Source organism: Choloepus didactylus, chromosome 1 (genome assembly GCF_015220235.1).
Source record: "Choloepus didactylus isolate mChoDid1 chromosome 1, mChoDid1.pri, whole genome shotgun sequence".
In the NCBI taxonomy this organism is placed as follows: domain Eukaryota; kingdom Metazoa; phylum Chordata; class Mammalia; order Pilosa; family Megalonychidae; genus Choloepus; species Choloepus didactylus.
Genome location: NC_051307.1, coordinates 2,766,626 through 2,781,667, shown reverse-complemented (window position 1 = coordinate 2,781,667; position 15,042 = coordinate 2,766,626). Strand labels below are relative to the sequence as shown.

At 50.2% G+C, this 15,042-nt stretch overlaps 1 protein-coding gene across 2 annotated transcripts in view; it reads left to right on the top strand.

The window, feature by feature from the left end:
- Nucleotides 1-15,042, top strand: part of TRAPPC10 (trafficking protein particle complex 10) — an 82,653-nt gene that overhangs the window by 54,818 nt on the left and 12,793 nt on the right. For both annotated transcript variants that reach the window (XR_005215970.1, XM_037830763.1), the window contains exons 9-19: nt 415-529; nt 1,367-1,443; nt 2,034-2,125; nt 4,091-4,231; nt 4,585-4,697; nt 7,360-7,874; nt 8,579-8,720; nt 10,087-10,245; nt 10,883-11,082; nt 12,234-12,334; nt 14,338-14,464. Coding sequence is in view for 1 of the 2 variants with exons in the window: in XM_037830763.1 (XP_037686691.1) it covers nt 415-529; nt 1,367-1,443; nt 2,034-2,125; nt 4,091-4,231; nt 4,585-4,697; nt 7,360-7,874; nt 8,579-8,720; nt 10,087-10,245; nt 10,883-11,082; nt 12,234-12,334; nt 14,338-14,464 (1,782 nt within the window). In the remaining variant the exon portion in view is untranslated. The remainder of the gene's footprint in view (nt 1-414; nt 530-1,366; nt 1,444-2,033; nt 2,126-4,090; nt 4,232-4,584; nt 4,698-7,359; nt 7,875-8,578; nt 8,721-10,086; nt 10,246-10,882; nt 11,083-12,233; nt 12,335-14,337; nt 14,465-15,042) is intronic.

Sequence of the window (15,042 nt, the reverse complement as noted above, 5' to 3'; positions counted from 1 at the left end):
TGGTTCTGTGCGGGGTCAGGGCAGCGGGGGGCACCAGGAGGCTGAAGTGTGAGCCGCGCAGGAGAGATGCAGGGCAGCGTCTGGTGTGTCCAGTTCGGACACCTACAGGTGCGTGCAGGGCATAGACCCCTTTGGTGGGTCCTTTGTGCAGCCTGGGAGGCTGGGCGGGGGGCAGGTGATGAGCGGCAGAAGCCGGGAGCTCCAAACCTCAGAGCCACGCTGAGAATTCCACTCGACAACAGAAGGTCGAAATTATCCCTAGAAGAGACAGTGTTATTTCCAGATGAGAACTATTTTGATGTGAAAGCTAAAGTTCTTCTAGAATGTAGCAGGTTTTGAAGCTTTATGTTTAAATTCATGAATTCCCTGCTGACTCTTACAGCAATAATTAGAGTTTGAGTTTTATCTCCACAGCTCAAGTCCTTGGGCCACCTGTGTGGACTTGTGTCCGAGAAGGGGCCCAGCTCAGAGGACCTCAGTCGCACTGTTGATCTCCTGGCAGGTTTGGGAGCCGAGCGGCCTGAGACAGGTATTCTTGGGAACTGACCTGTGGCAGGTGGCACAGTGGAAAGGAGGAAAACTCCAGTTGTGACCTGGCATGTGTACCTTCTAGTCTAAGAAACGATGGCGCAGTGTGTGGGAAGTTATACCCAGTGTTCACTGATCATGCTGATACCCTGGGCACTTACCATTTACTAACACATGGAAATGTTGGAAACAGTTTAAGAAATTGGAAGGATTTTTCAACATGTATCTTAGATCCACCCGTGTTTAAGTTTTCTGATTGTAATGTTCATTTTGGGAGGTTTAAATGCTACCTGTCTCCCTCTGGGTTGTGAGTGGCCTGTTTTTCTAACCATATTGTCTGACAGATCCTATTCATTGTTGAATTTCTTCTGGGTAATAATGCACTTTGTAAGGTACATGACTGTATTCTTCTAGGTACAAATGTAAAGATAAGAGTGATTTAACAAAGGTATTGCTCAAGTGTAGTAAAAAAAAATACCTTCAAACAAAAAGCGCCCCTACTGAGTTGATAAATTTTTAAGGGAAAGCATTACACTCTGTACTTGAGACCACCTCAGATCATTGTGGATGCAGTTTAATTTACTGGAGTTTTTACAAAAGGTATTTTGAAAAATCCTGTCTCAAAGATCAAAGAAAGAAGTATTACGTGCAGGGTTTAGACTACTTTGTGGAAGGACTCATTTGGAAAGAATGTAAGAGAACAGTGATTTCCATTGGCGAGGCTGTCTGTTGTCTTGGAGCAGTCAGGTGATGCCGTCCTCCTGCGGCGTTGGAGGACATGCAGACCGTGGGATGGGCCGTGCAGGGTGCCGAGCAGCCTTCTTTCTCTTTGTTTCAGCCAACACAGCTCAGAGTCCGTACAAGAAACTCAAAGAAGCGTTGTCATCAGTAGAAGCTTTTGAGAAGCACTACTTAGTAAGTATTACCAGGTTACCAGTTTACCCAGGGCAGAGGCGTGGCCTCTGGAGGAGGGCGGCACGTTACCTTCAGAACTGGGAGTGCACTGGTGTTTGCAGACTGCCACCTTCTAGGCCTTTCAGAAGCTGTTTTGGTACCCAGTGAGCTGTGGAGGAAACATGGAATCAGATGTCGATCCACCCAAGGTGCCATCGTTAGACATAAAGGCGTCTTTGAATATTGGTCATTTCATTCAGAATGTGTTTGCTTATTCAGTAGGATATAAATTGAAAGAGGGGATCATGATTAGTTTTCTACATAAAAAGGAATAATTTGGACTTGGGCCGAGCTGTTGTGCTTGATTTAAGAAGATGTAAGTTTGGGAGAGACCGCTTTCACTACGCTGCATAATTTACATGCACGTGTCACACTGTTGTATAATTTAACTTTTATGTTAAAACTCAAAAACAACAAAACGAGAGGCGAAGTAAAAAGTGTTGCATTAATAATCATGTCTTGTGCTTCAGCTTTAGGTAAATAAACATAGGGTTTGTCTGGCATAAAAAAGTCAAGTCAGGTAACAATGCTGTTTTTTTACTTTTCTGCAGGATTTGTCCCATGCTACCATTGAAATGTATACAAGTATTGGGAGGATTCGATCTGCTAAGTTTGTTGGAAAGGATTTGGCAGAGTTTTACATGTAATTAATTGATCTTGAACTTTTCTTTGAATTTTACATAAATAAGAGAAGATATATATGGAGTTAACATAGAGAGTATGTAAATTTATGGATTGAAAAATGTCAGATCTACAAATCAGTATTTTTTCAAGTTATTCTGAAAACCACATGAAGAGGTTTTCAACTCGTTACCCTTAATTGTTACTGGTCTTTGGAGTTCTTTAATTTGATGAAGGAACTATGAGGAGGTAGATTGTAACATAGACCCTTGAACACTTTGTTCACAGCACCATTTCTAGTTTCTATTAAATGCTTCTTAGGAGGTTGGAAACCTCAAGGCAGAAGCGGAAAGGGAGCTGTGTGCCCGACAGGGGAGCCGGGGTCTATGAGTGACTGGTCAGGGGTGCAGACAGACGCTCTGCAGATTTCCACTTGGGTTCCAGCTTCAGGTGTGATTCCAGAGGAAGGACTCAAAACTTAGCACGTTTCCAGCATGTCTGATAGAGCGAAAAAAGAGAACAAACCTCGGCTGATAATACAATTCTGTTTCAAAGCACTGGAAAGCTATGCCTATAAATTATATGGGGAAAGATGTTTGCTTCAATTTTTCTCAAAATAACATGTATTTGAAACGATGTCTTGAACTCTGTAATTAACAAAATGATTTTGTTAGATAAAACAAAGGATAGTTTGTTTTAACTGATATGGATTGACTGGAAAGGAACTCGTGGATCATCTCAGCAAACTCACGAGTTTTCCACATGTGGCTGGAGCAGCTAACCTGTCCCACAGCTGATCAGTGGCAGAGTCAGGGCACCTCCATCCATCTGCTGAGGAGGGAGGTACTAGTTGTTGGAGCAGAGCCGCCCCCTCGGAAGCCTGGTCAGGAGGGGCGTGGGCGCCTGAGGCATGGCCATCTTGGGTCCAGCGTGGCCATGGACTTGCCATGTGACCGTCAGCCTCCGTCTCCTCAGTGTGAATATGGAGGGGCTGGGCTAGGTGTTCTCTGGAATCCCTTCCTCTTCTGGAATTAAGAATGTTTTTGTTAGTGATAGTAACTAAAGGAGTATCAAAGGTTCTGATTTTTAAAAGGTGGGGGTGGTGGTGCAATAAAAGTTTAGAAAAACTAATGTAGGTCATTTGATAGGTCTAAAAACTTAACTTGATTTCAGAATGTGTTTAACTGAGGAGTTTGAGAACTCTCACTGCATCTGGAGTGGAGTAGTGAGACCCGGGGCGTCTCCCAGGGACGCCTAGAAAGAGCGAGAGCTTTTTTAGAGCCATCTTTGTCCCCTGGCTCTCATAGGGGGAAGGCAGGGGTGCTTGTGGTCGAGGCTTTGGCATGCTCTTGGTGACGTTGCTCTATTAACTTTACTGTGAACACGTTTAAATGAGACTAGAAAGCTCTTCTCTCAGGTGACATCTGTTGCCATTTTTCAGTCTTCTCAGCTCTCTGCTAGCCCTCTGAAACCCACTCAGCCCTCTGCCTGAGTCTCGGTGCTGACCGCTGCCCCTCATTGGGCCTGCAGACAGCTTCTGTGTTTATCCAGCTGTCAGGTCTGTGGCACCAGGCCCGGCCTTTGTAGCTGCCCTGCCAGCCTGCTGTGTGCCTGTGGACTAGCTCTTCCCTTCTTTCAGCCTTGGCTCTCTCAATCCGTCCATTTGCAGGGGACAACGGTGCCCTCCCTTTCCCGTCCCGAGATTCCATGGTGCAAATTCCCTGACGCGTGTGTAATGCTAGACCAGGAGTGTGTTGTGTTACGCCAGGAGCCCACTTCCAGAGCTGCTCTGTGGAGTCCAGTTAAGGGTTCCCGATGTAGTGTTCTCTTTCGTACGTGGGGAGGGGGTCGGAGAAAGAATAGCCTGAAGATGGTACGTCAGTCTTGGCATTGGGTGGTGAGGGGTGACGGCCTGTCAGGAAAGTGTATGTTTCGGCCTGTTGGTTATCGAGAACTGTGATGAAAGCTTGTTTGTTAACTTTGCCAGGAGGAAAAAGTCTCCACAGAAGGCAGAAGTCTATCTTCAAGGAGCACTGAAAACATACCTGGCTGAGGGCTGGGCGCTGCCCATCACACATACAAGGAAGCAGTTAGCCGAATGTCAAAAGCACCTTGGACAAATGGAAAAGTATCCTTTAAATTTATGACACATTTCTAATGTCATCTAGTAAACTGTCCATACTCATAGAGAAGGGAAAGTGCTTTCTGCTTTCTGCTTTTATAGTAACAAGGCTCACAGCTATGTGTTGAAGAAACACTTGATGGCCAGGAGAGAAAGATCCCACCCGGTAAATATGTGTGGTGTAGAGGAGGAATTTAAACACTTGGTCAACATACTTTATCTAATTTTGAGTTCCTGGTAACTTAATAAAGAAGGCTGCACCGTGGCCGTCCTCTGGAGGCTGCAGGAGCTCAGAAGCCACTTGGAGCCCAGGTTCCTCAGTGGGGTGCCTCCCTCCAGCCGCCTTAACTCTGCCCCAGCTACCTGCAGACCAGCAGCCTCCTGGCCAGCGACTGCCACCTGACGGGGGAGGAGCGGGAGCACTTCTGCCAGGAGATCCTCAGCTTTGCCGGCCAGCACACCAACAGCCCAGGTGAGGCGAACGTTTAAAACGTCTTCTTGGGAAAACGTCAGATACACAGAAGAGTGAAAAGAATAATAAATACCTACCACCTAGGCTCAACAATTGTTAACATTTGCCATGTTGCAAATATAGCCGTATGTTTTTTACTTTTTCTTCTTTTTGTTACACTTGAAAGAAACTTCTAGACCATGTTGTGATACTTCACCCAGAATTTTGCATGAGTCTCCTGACACTAAGGACGTTCTCCTAGCCACGGTAGCGTTACTACACGTAAAGAATTCACACGTTTCTAATGTCATCTAGTAAATTGTCCATACTCAGATTGTCTCAGAAAGGGTTCTTATAAGTTAGTTTTTCTTAGGGTCCAGTTAAGAATTGTACGTTACATTTGGTTGTAATATCTCAATTCCTTTTAAATACTATTCCCATCTCTTTTTCTTCTGTTTTTCAAGACATTGACTTTTTTTTTTTTTAGTAACAACTTTATGGAGCTAAAATTCACATAGCAGTCAATTCACCTATTTGAAGTGTAAGATTCACACTTATTTTAGCATATTCACAGAATTGTGCAGCCATCAGCACAATTTTAGAACATTCCCATCGCCCCCAAAAGAAACCCCATGCACCTTTCCTCCCAATGCCCCACAACGCTCCAGCCCCAGGCAATCACTGATCTACTCTCTGTCTCTGTAGATTTGCCTCCTCTGGACATTTTCTATAAATGGAATCACACAGTATGTGGCCTTCTTTGTCTGGCTTCTTGCAGTTAACATCTTCACGGTCCATCTGTGTTTTGTAGCATGCATCAGAACCTTATTCCTTTTAGGCTGAATAAATTTTCACTCTATGGACCAACTACATGCAGTTAACACATCTTCACGGTCCATCTGTGTTTTGTAGCATGCATCAGAACCTTATTCCTTTTAGGCTGAATAAATTTTCACTCTATGGACCAACTACATTTTGTTTATACATCCATGTGCCGGTGGACGTTTGGGTTACAAGGCTCTGACTCTTTAAGGACATCGAGCTAGTGTAAGACTGTCCCGTTTCCCGGAATGTGTCTGTTTCCTCGTGGTAGCATTTAACTGGACATTGGATCTGACAGGCTCAGCTTCAGGTTAAGCATTTTGGTATGTGGTGCTTTCCAGGTGGTACTGTGTGGTAAGGTTCAGTTTACTGTAAAGTGTAAGCTCCTCATATTTAGTTTACCAAGGAGGGTACTTAGTTAAAGTAATTACTAGCCACTTCAAAGCCAGTGTTGTCCGTGGTTTTAGAAGGGTTTTTGGGTTGTTGGAGGCTGTTTCATGTGAGTGGAGCCGTGTAGGTCGGTTTCTCAGGAGCAACATGAAGCTCGCTTGTCTGGCTTTGTAAATTCTTTGAAGTGCCGACGTGGCCTTTGGAGGAGGTCCACACCACGTCTGTTGTTCTGGACGCGGGGCTGTTGTAGTTAGACTTTTCCTGTGAAAGCTCCTTGGTGTCCCTATGTGAGTAAAATACTCCATAACTGTCTGCTGTTTTCTCATAATCTTGGTGTCAGTCTCAGCAAGTTCTTTAACTGATTGACGTTCAGTGAACACTGATCCGCTCTGCAGCCGTGTGTACTCCGAGACACGCTCAGATGCTGGCAGGAAAAGGCGGTCAGAGCGCGGGGCGGGGAGAAGCAGAGGAGGTTGCCGCGCCGCGTGGCGGTAGAGCCGGCGCCCTCGGCCGTCCTGGGGATGGCGAGGTGGGGGCCGCCTCGCGGGCAGGGGGTGCGCAGACACCTCAGTACCTCCTGCTTCACAGCTTCCGGGAGCCGGCCAGGCGCTGGTTATAGTCTGCTTTTGGCCACATTCACCTTTGGGGGTGTGAGGGCTGGCGAGGGCAGGGTGGTTTGCGGTCTCTCCTGCGCACGGCTCCTCTGGCCCCGTGTTGTGCACAGCCTTCCCCTCCACGGCGCAGCGCCCCTGCCGTCTGGAAGACCCACCGCAAGTGTTTGGCCCTCCCTTTGTACCAGAGAACAAGTCTGAATTTTTCCTTTTTCTTTAATGGAGTGTTTACAGAACCTTATATAAAATTTGGGTTAAGGTCTCGTGTTCCTTGGTTTTCAGGAGGCAGCACGTGAACAGGGAAATCAAGCAAATATCAAGACATTTTTGGTAAAGTTAAAGCCTTGTCACTAGGAGGAACTGGAAACAGTGTCTGGCCATTTCTGAGCCAGGCCTGAAAAACACTGTCACCAACGTTTGCCAGCTGCCAGTGGGTCCTCTTCCAGCAGCAGCGGCTGGAAGGCACCAGGGCCACCAAGGTGTCACCATGGGCCAGGCCGTTCCCCGGGGGCCTTTCGCACTCCTGCAGAGGAGGGCAGTGGGGACCCAGAGGAGGAGAGGGCTGGGTGGGTGGGGGCTGAGGGAAGGCGTGTCTGGGAAAGGCCAGACTACGCCAAATAATGGTAACCCACTGCCTTTCTTAGTTTCTAAACTTTTTTTGTATCATCTGCTGGCCTTTGCATGTCGTCCGTGGCTTCTGCAACACTCCCCCCAAATTCCCGTTTAATTTCTTATGCCGACCCGCGATATATCGAAACCCCGAAGGGGAGAGTCACGATGTGGAAGGGATAACTACTTCAGCTGACCCCACACGTCTGGGGACTGCCGTTGGGAAACAAAACCTGTCTGCATGTTTGCAGGTCACAGAATAGTGCTGCCCCTGAATTCTCTCGCACAACTGAGAGCGCTCCACTTCGACCCCCCCAGTGCCGTGGTCCACGTGGGGGGCACTCTCTCCATCGAGATGACCGTGTGGAGCCACATGCCTGTCCCCGTCTGCGTGGAGCAGATTGCCATCAGTGCACACTTCAGCCTCGAGAAGAACAGCTACCGGAAGACTGCGGAGTGGCTCACTAAGCACAAGGCACCAAGCGGCACTGTCACCTTCCCCCACGAGAACTCGCATTTCCCCGCACCCCAGAACAGCTCACCTGCACTGGAGCTATACACAATGTTTGAGAGAAGTCCCTCTGATAACTCTTTGAACACAACTGGGATTATTTGCAAAAATGTCCACATGCTTCTAAGAAGGCAAGAAAGCAGCTCTTCCCTAGAGATGCCTTCAGGCCTGGCCCTGGAGGATGGGGCTCACATGCTGAAATGTAGCAGCGTGACGCTGCAGCCAGGTGCCAACTCCATCACCTTCCGGACGCAGGTACGTGCTTGGGGTGGGATGTTGGCTTTAACCAAGAAGGGGTGTGGGGCTTGCAAGAATTGCCCCAAGAAAGAAGAGAATCGAGCAGAGTCCTCTGTGCTCTTAACCCTTAAAGAAAAATAGACCAGTGTTTAAAATATCCTTTATGCTTACACAATTTTAAGGCGGTGATAGATGTTGAATGAAGTTCTTTGCAGGGATACTTGTTTTTATACTCAGTGGGTTTAGTTAGCCCCCCTCCATTCCCCTCCCCTCTCTTGTTAAATAAGTAAATTTCAAAGAAGATGGCATACTTTCTTGTTCAACTAGATTTTCCTTTTGTGGCTGCATGGATGCCAGTGCCATGGCTTACAACTCTCTGTGGTACAAATCTTTTTCCGCGAGCATGTCTTCAGTGCTGATAAGTTCTGCAGACCCAAGACCATTGGGCCGGGGGTGCCCAGCTCTGACCCGGTGTTTGTTCTGGGCTTAGAGCAGGTCCAAAATCTCTGTTGGCTATTGCTGTTGAACACTGCAGGAGAGGCTCCAAGAATACAGTTTCTAAAATCGAAAATGCCTCCCTAGACGCATGCCTTACTTGCGTCACCATAGTCTGCGGGCAGATGCCAGCACCCGGTCCCGGGTGGGGACTGCAGCCTCCCCTCAGGAAGCGCCGAGTCTGCGCCGTGGCTGACGTCTTCCCACACGCCTTCCTTTGGCTCTAGGCCCGGGAGCCGGGGACCTACACGCTGCGGCGGCTGTCTGCCTCGGTGGGCCCGCTGTGCTTTGTGCTCCCCCACATCTACCCCGTTGCACAGTACGACGTGTACTCCCAGGAGCCGCAGCTGCACGTGGAGCCACTCACTGGTGAGTCGACCCCAGTGCGGCCGGGAGGCTTGTGGCGGTGCTAGTTTTTGCTTTGGGCTGTACTCTCCCACTTGATAAAGGACCAGCAGGAAGTGAGGGGGCTTTCCAAAATTTCAGGTTGAGAGTTTTTGGTAAACATGGTGGAAACTTAGGACTAACTGGCTGTTGCTATTTTGTTCATCTGAACATGAGCTAACTTTTATGTTCAATAAACTTGGTGTGTCAGGAGATCAGAAAAATTAGGCAGATAGCAGCTGATGTCTACTGCGGAGAATTTAATAGGAGTCTGCCATTTCCTGCTCGTGGCTCCATCTCAAAGGCTAAATGCTGTCTGCTTTGATCAGAAGTCTTTTCCTATGAGTGCTGATAAACTTGACCCACTACCAAGACATTTGCAAAATTCTTGGCTACTGTCCTTTTTGATAAGTCCTGACATTGGAAGGAGTTCATGTACGCAAATGGTGAAAGACCACGCGACAGCAATTCAGACACTGTCGAGCAAAGGTCTCGGTTGCTTAGGTTGGAGACGATGCATTCAGTAGCTTGTTTCTTTGTTTTGGAAACAGAATGAAGGAAGCGTTTTTGCTACTTAACCTCCCCATTCTCCGTTTGTCTGACCGTGCCGAGTCCGTGCGCGCGCTCTCCGGTGGTTGCCCCCCCCGGCGAGCAGGCTGAGAAAGGCTGCTCTCCAGCTCTGCTCCTGCGAGGGAAGGAGCCAGCGGGCCTCACCTGCCCTGTCCCCTGAGGGCGGCCTGCCCACCCCGGTGCTGCCTTCTTGTCCCTCTGTCTCTTGTCTTTTAGCTCCCCCTTCTTGTTTCCTGCCTTTTGCGTCCTCCTTTCAGCCTCCCCTGAAGTGGAATGATCAGAACCCGCACATTCTGCCCCTCCAGTCCTGTTGGGAGTAAGCAGTAGCTCCTTTCAGAAGCCTTTTCCTGAAGCCCTAGACTGGACAATCAGGAGGAAATGCTGAATAGCAGCAACACGTTTGAGTTTCATTATGGTCTATTCTGAGCCTCGTTATTATCTGATTCTTTCTTACTAATGTTATTAGCAGGTAAACTTTGAGACCCATGTGGGCCCAGCTGCATTGTCGTCCCTCATTCTCTGAACTGAGCTGGTGATAAGGCCCTCCTCGGGCTCACAGATTTCTGTTGTCCGTCGCAAGGTCCCCCACAACCCTCGATTCACATAATTCAGATGAAAAGATTGGGCAGAAGGAGATAGAAATTGAGTGAATTCATGGAGTGTCTAAAATGTTGATCTGATCTTTCATAATAAAAGAAGGAGGATGCTTTCAACCTCACAGTAGGTCCCTAATGCTCTTTTCTGATGGGTAGATGTGCTGATTGAGGTCTTCTCCCTTTAGACAGCCTTTTGGCCGGCATTCCCCAGAAGGTCAAGTTCACTGTAACTACTGGCCATTACACAATAAAACACGGGGACAGCCTCCAGCTCAGCAATGCAGAAGCCATGCTCATCCTGGGTCACGCTGAGATCAGGGCGGTCATCTACTCCAACACGAGAGGTGAGGTGTGCAGCTCCGCGGGGGCAGGCTTGGAGGTGTCTGGGCATGCTCTGGTCTCATCCTGCACTGTGGAGATGTGGGACAGCCAGTGCACCCATGGGATTGGCGCGGCCTCGCCCTTCTGCCCTGTGTTGCCCTCCCTGTAGGCCACACCGGGGCTGGGCGGGACCAGGGGCAGCTCTGAGCAGCTCCTTGCTAAGAACACGGCACGTAGCACGTTGGTCTGGACCTGGGCTGCAGGGCGGTACACTGCTGAGCTCTGACCTCTTTCCCCCTACCCCTAACAACAGGCAGACACAGGAAGTGGTCTATTGACACATCAGCCTTTCCAGGCATCGGTCAGAAGCCCTTATATAGTGTCCCTTCCCCATGTCCCCAGCCATGCTCCAGGTGGAGGGAAGGCCCCTCTGCTCCCTTCCCAGGCGGTGGGAGGGAGGTGCAAGAGCGGCGCACCAGTCCCGTCTCCCCAGCCTGCCAGGCTGTCGCCTCACTCCCTGATTTCTGCCACTCCCTGCCCAGGCCTTACGTGTGGACAGGAGTGGCCAGAACTCTGCTGGGCCCTTCGCCTGCTTACCCTGTGAGGAAGGGACATGAGGCATGGGCCTGGTGGTGAAGCACCTTCTTGTGTTTTTTGTAGAAAAGTCTTCGTCTGCGTCCTTGCGGATCCAGTCCTCTGGAAAGGTCACGAGTGTCAGCCTGCCCGTGGCGCCGGCATACCACGTGGTAGAATTCGAGCTGGAGGTTCTTTCCTTGCCTTCCCTGCTGGCAGCCGAGCCTCACGGGCAATACATGGAGAAGCAGGAGACTGACCACGGCATGGTCACCACGGACCACAAAGTAAGGGGTGCCGCATGTGGAGGCGGCACCAGCTCATCCTGCCTGTGCAGATGCCGAGCTGGCGCCCAGGCTTGGGTTTGTGTTGGCATTTACGTCCAAATCCCCCCTCTGGTGTCAGGATGCCTCTTGCAAGGGCAAAGACAAACAGGCTCTAGCTTTTCTACCCCAACTCAAGAGGGACAGGACGTTTCTTGTCACGATGTTGGTGGCTGCCAGGCCTGAGGAGCTGTTAGGTGTGGGTGGGTGGCCTTGCCTCTGGTGGTCGCGCTGGAGGGAGGGCTGAGTCTCCTCTTCCGGAAACACCGAATCAGACTCTGTCTTAGGCTTTGTGGGTGGAGCCTGTTGACGGTGTCTTGATAGCTGGATGGCTTTGCCCCCGACCACAGGACACCCCCTTGGCTGCCTGTGGGTTTGTCCGAGTGCACGTCCGTGATGGCGACTCGGCTGCCAACCCAGAGGGCGCCTTGGCCCTGCCCAGCCAGGAGGCGCATGCGCAGGAGCAGGGCCGTTGCCAGGGTAAGCACAGGGCCGTTTTAGAGAGGATACGGAACAGAACATTAGCTGGGGCTCACCTGAGGAGCAGTGCCTTTCCTTTCCAGCCCTCAGGAAGTGTGTAAACAGAGGAAGTCCCCCCCCACACCATTTCATAGAGATTTAGGAGGCAGAGATGATGTTTATTTCATTGAAGAAGCGCATGGCCAGTGAATGAACAAACGTTCTGTACTCGGGATGTTCCTTTGTTTTGTGTGGAAAGCAAAATGGAGCTGGAGATCTGCTTCCTGCCCCGAAGGGAACCGAGCAGCTCTGTGCACATTGCCCCAAAGTCAGACTGGTTCTCAGCGCACATGTTCGGGTTCACGGGGATTTGTCTACCTGTGGAGTGATGGATGACTTCTCGGGGCCACCCGCATGGGAGGAGACCTTGGGGACGGCTCAGGCGTCTGCCAGCTCCGTGCTCTTTCCCGTCTGGGCACGCAGCCTCGTGCTCTTCGTTTGCTTGACTTGTTTATTGGGGGCTTTACTTTCTGAATGACAATTGGTAAAAACAAAAGAAAGTGTCTCGGAAGTTGGCGGCACTGCCCCTGTGGACGGGTGGCAGCGGCGGGGGGCTTGCGGCATGAGGTCCTGACGCACCCCTGTCCTCCCCTCAGCTGTCCATCGACTGCCCATGGTCCATCTACTCCACCGTCATCGCCCTGACGTTCCGTGTGCCCTTCCGGACCACGCACACCCTCCTGTCGGCTGGGACGCGGTAAGGAGGCTTGGCCACGCGCCCCGTTCTCTCCAGCACTCCCTCCGCAGAAATTCCCCCTTTTCCAAGCTTGGCTTAGTGGAGGAATACACAGATGATAAGAAAACATCGAGGTTGTGGGTGGGCTCTCTAGTGATAGTGTGCTTTAAAAAATTAAGGTGAACTATGTAATACTTTTTGTCTCTTAAAGTTTGCTGCTTGCAGTTGAGAGAGAGCATTTTACTGTTTGAGTTTTTCTGATTCATTTTTGGAAAGCTAAGAGGGGAAATGGAACTTGTGACGGCATGGACAAGTTTTCTTTTAAAGTGTTGTAAAGCACTCCCAGGCCTTGCACTGTGTTGCCTCTAAATGTGGCCCCTGGACAGGGGGCTCTTTTCCCACGGGGCCTCTGGGCCATTGTCCCCCTGAGCAGATGGACAGTTGTTGCCTGGTCTTCCCAGACACACAGTCTGTATTCGTGCTTCCCCCGTTGTCTAAATGAGGGCATTACACTTGGTGTTTGATGCAGGGTCCAAAGAAACCCCTATTTGGTTACAACATCTCTTAAGGCTCATTTCTTCCTTCCTCCCTGCTTTTTCCTGTCCATTGGCCTGCTGCCAACATGGCTCAGTTGTCCCCTGGACAGCCCACTGTCCTGGAGGGTTTAACTAATCCTCCCAGCCCCCAATTTCCTGTCACCTGGGAGCTCCCTCGACCTCAGCACTGTTGACCTTTGTGGCCAGGTGACTCTTCACTGTGGGGGGCCGTGCTGTGCGTGGTTAAGCAGCCTCCTTGACCCCTACCCACTAGATGCCAGTGGCTCCATCCTCCAGTTGACTCCAGATGCTGCCCCCCGTGCCCCCAGTGAGAACCACTGCTCTCGAGGCTCAGTTGGGCCCAAGTTCAGCTTTTGCGTAAGGCAACGTGGAGGTACAGCGTGCCCAGGTGGAAGGGCGCCCCTCTGCGGATGATGGCCTGACCTGGACCACTGGCTTCAGGGTGGGCTCCTCCAAGCCGCCCCCTCTGGCTTTCATCCTTGATGATGTGTGCGTAATTTGGAAACAAAAAGGCCAGAACCACATTTAGAATTGAACATTATCCTGGCAGCTTTGTTGTATGTATGTGTGTGTGTTTAAAATTACAGCAAAGGAACTGTGGGTATTGATGGTTAAAAGCATCAACAGTTTCTAAACAGAACCTGAGATGCTTTACTAAAGGCTGGTGTCTTAGTTTCCAGGGTATGACAGATACCCGCAGTGGCTTGGCTTAAGCAACGGGAACTCAATTGGCTCACGGTTTCAGAGGCCAGAAGGCTATCTTCCTCCTGGGGCCAGTAGCGTTCTGGCTGCCGGCGATCCTTGGGGTTCCTTGGCTTTCCCACCACATGGTGATGTCCTCTCCTTTCTCTTCTGGATTCCTGCTGACTTCCAGCTTCCCCATGGCTTTCTCCCTCTGTTTCTGATTTCTTCTGCTTATGAAGGTCTCCAGAAATCACATTTAGGCCCACTCTAAGAAAGATGGGCCCCAACTAACAGCTCCAAGAGCTCCTATTCATACCCACTGGGACGCAGATCAAGACCAGGAACATGCCCACGTTTGTGGTACAGAGCTCAAAGCTCAAGCCACCGCTGCTGGCTTTGCGAAACTCTTCTTTACACATAGTGAAAATTAAAGTAGAATATGAGTTTAGTTTCTCAGTGAGTGGTCATTACTAAAAGCCCTTTCCTACATAACTCACACAATCTGTTAGAGAGAGGTTCAGTATATCAATTATAATTGCAAGCGTACTGTATCAGAAATACAATATTCTTTGTCCTTTTCCCACAGAAGTCGCTTGTTTTAAAAGATTTGTTTACTCATACATTTCACATGTGAAATTAAAAGAAGTATACGAAGCAACTTGTTTTTGTTTTGCCTTGTCATTTTTTTGATCCCCAGTCAGACAGGATCTTCTTAATAAAGCTGAAATATATTGAATAATGTTCTCAAGTGTAAAAATTACATCTTTTGTTTTTCTGCTTTAGGAAGTATATCCAAGTTTGTGTCCAGAATTTGTCACACCTTGACTTCCAGCTCTCAGACAGTTGTCTCGTAGATGTAGGTGATAGCACTGACGTGCAGCTGATGCCATTGAACACACAGCCCCAGCAGGTAAGAGTCGCTCGACTCCTGGCAGAGAACAGAGTGAGGACATGAGTGGAAGGAAGGGGTCATCCTGATGCTTTTGGTGAAAGTGGCAGTGTGTTTTGAGCTTGAGCCATATGTGACGGCTCACACTCAGGTATCCTGTGAGGCACGGCCACATGTGATGGCTCACACTCGGGTATCCCGTGAGGCAGGGCCGCGTGTGATGGCTCACGCTCAGGTATCCCGTGAGGCGGGGCCGCGTGTGACGGCTCACGCTCGGGTATCCCGTGAGGCGGGGCCGCGTGTGACGGCTCACGCTCGGGTATCCCGTGAGGCGGGGCCGCGTGTGACGGCTCGCGCTCAGGTATCCCGTGAGGCAGGGCCGCGTGTGACAGCTCACGCTTGGGTAGCCCGTGAGGCAGGGCCGCGTGTGATGGCTCACGCTCGGGTAGCCCGTGAGGCGGGGCCGTGTGTGACGGCTCACGCTCGGGTAGCCCGTGAGGCAGGGCCGCGTGTGACAGTGTGACGGCTCACGCTCAGGTATCCCGTGAGGCAGGGCCGCGTGTGACGGCTCACGCTCGGGTAGCCCATGAGGCAGGGCC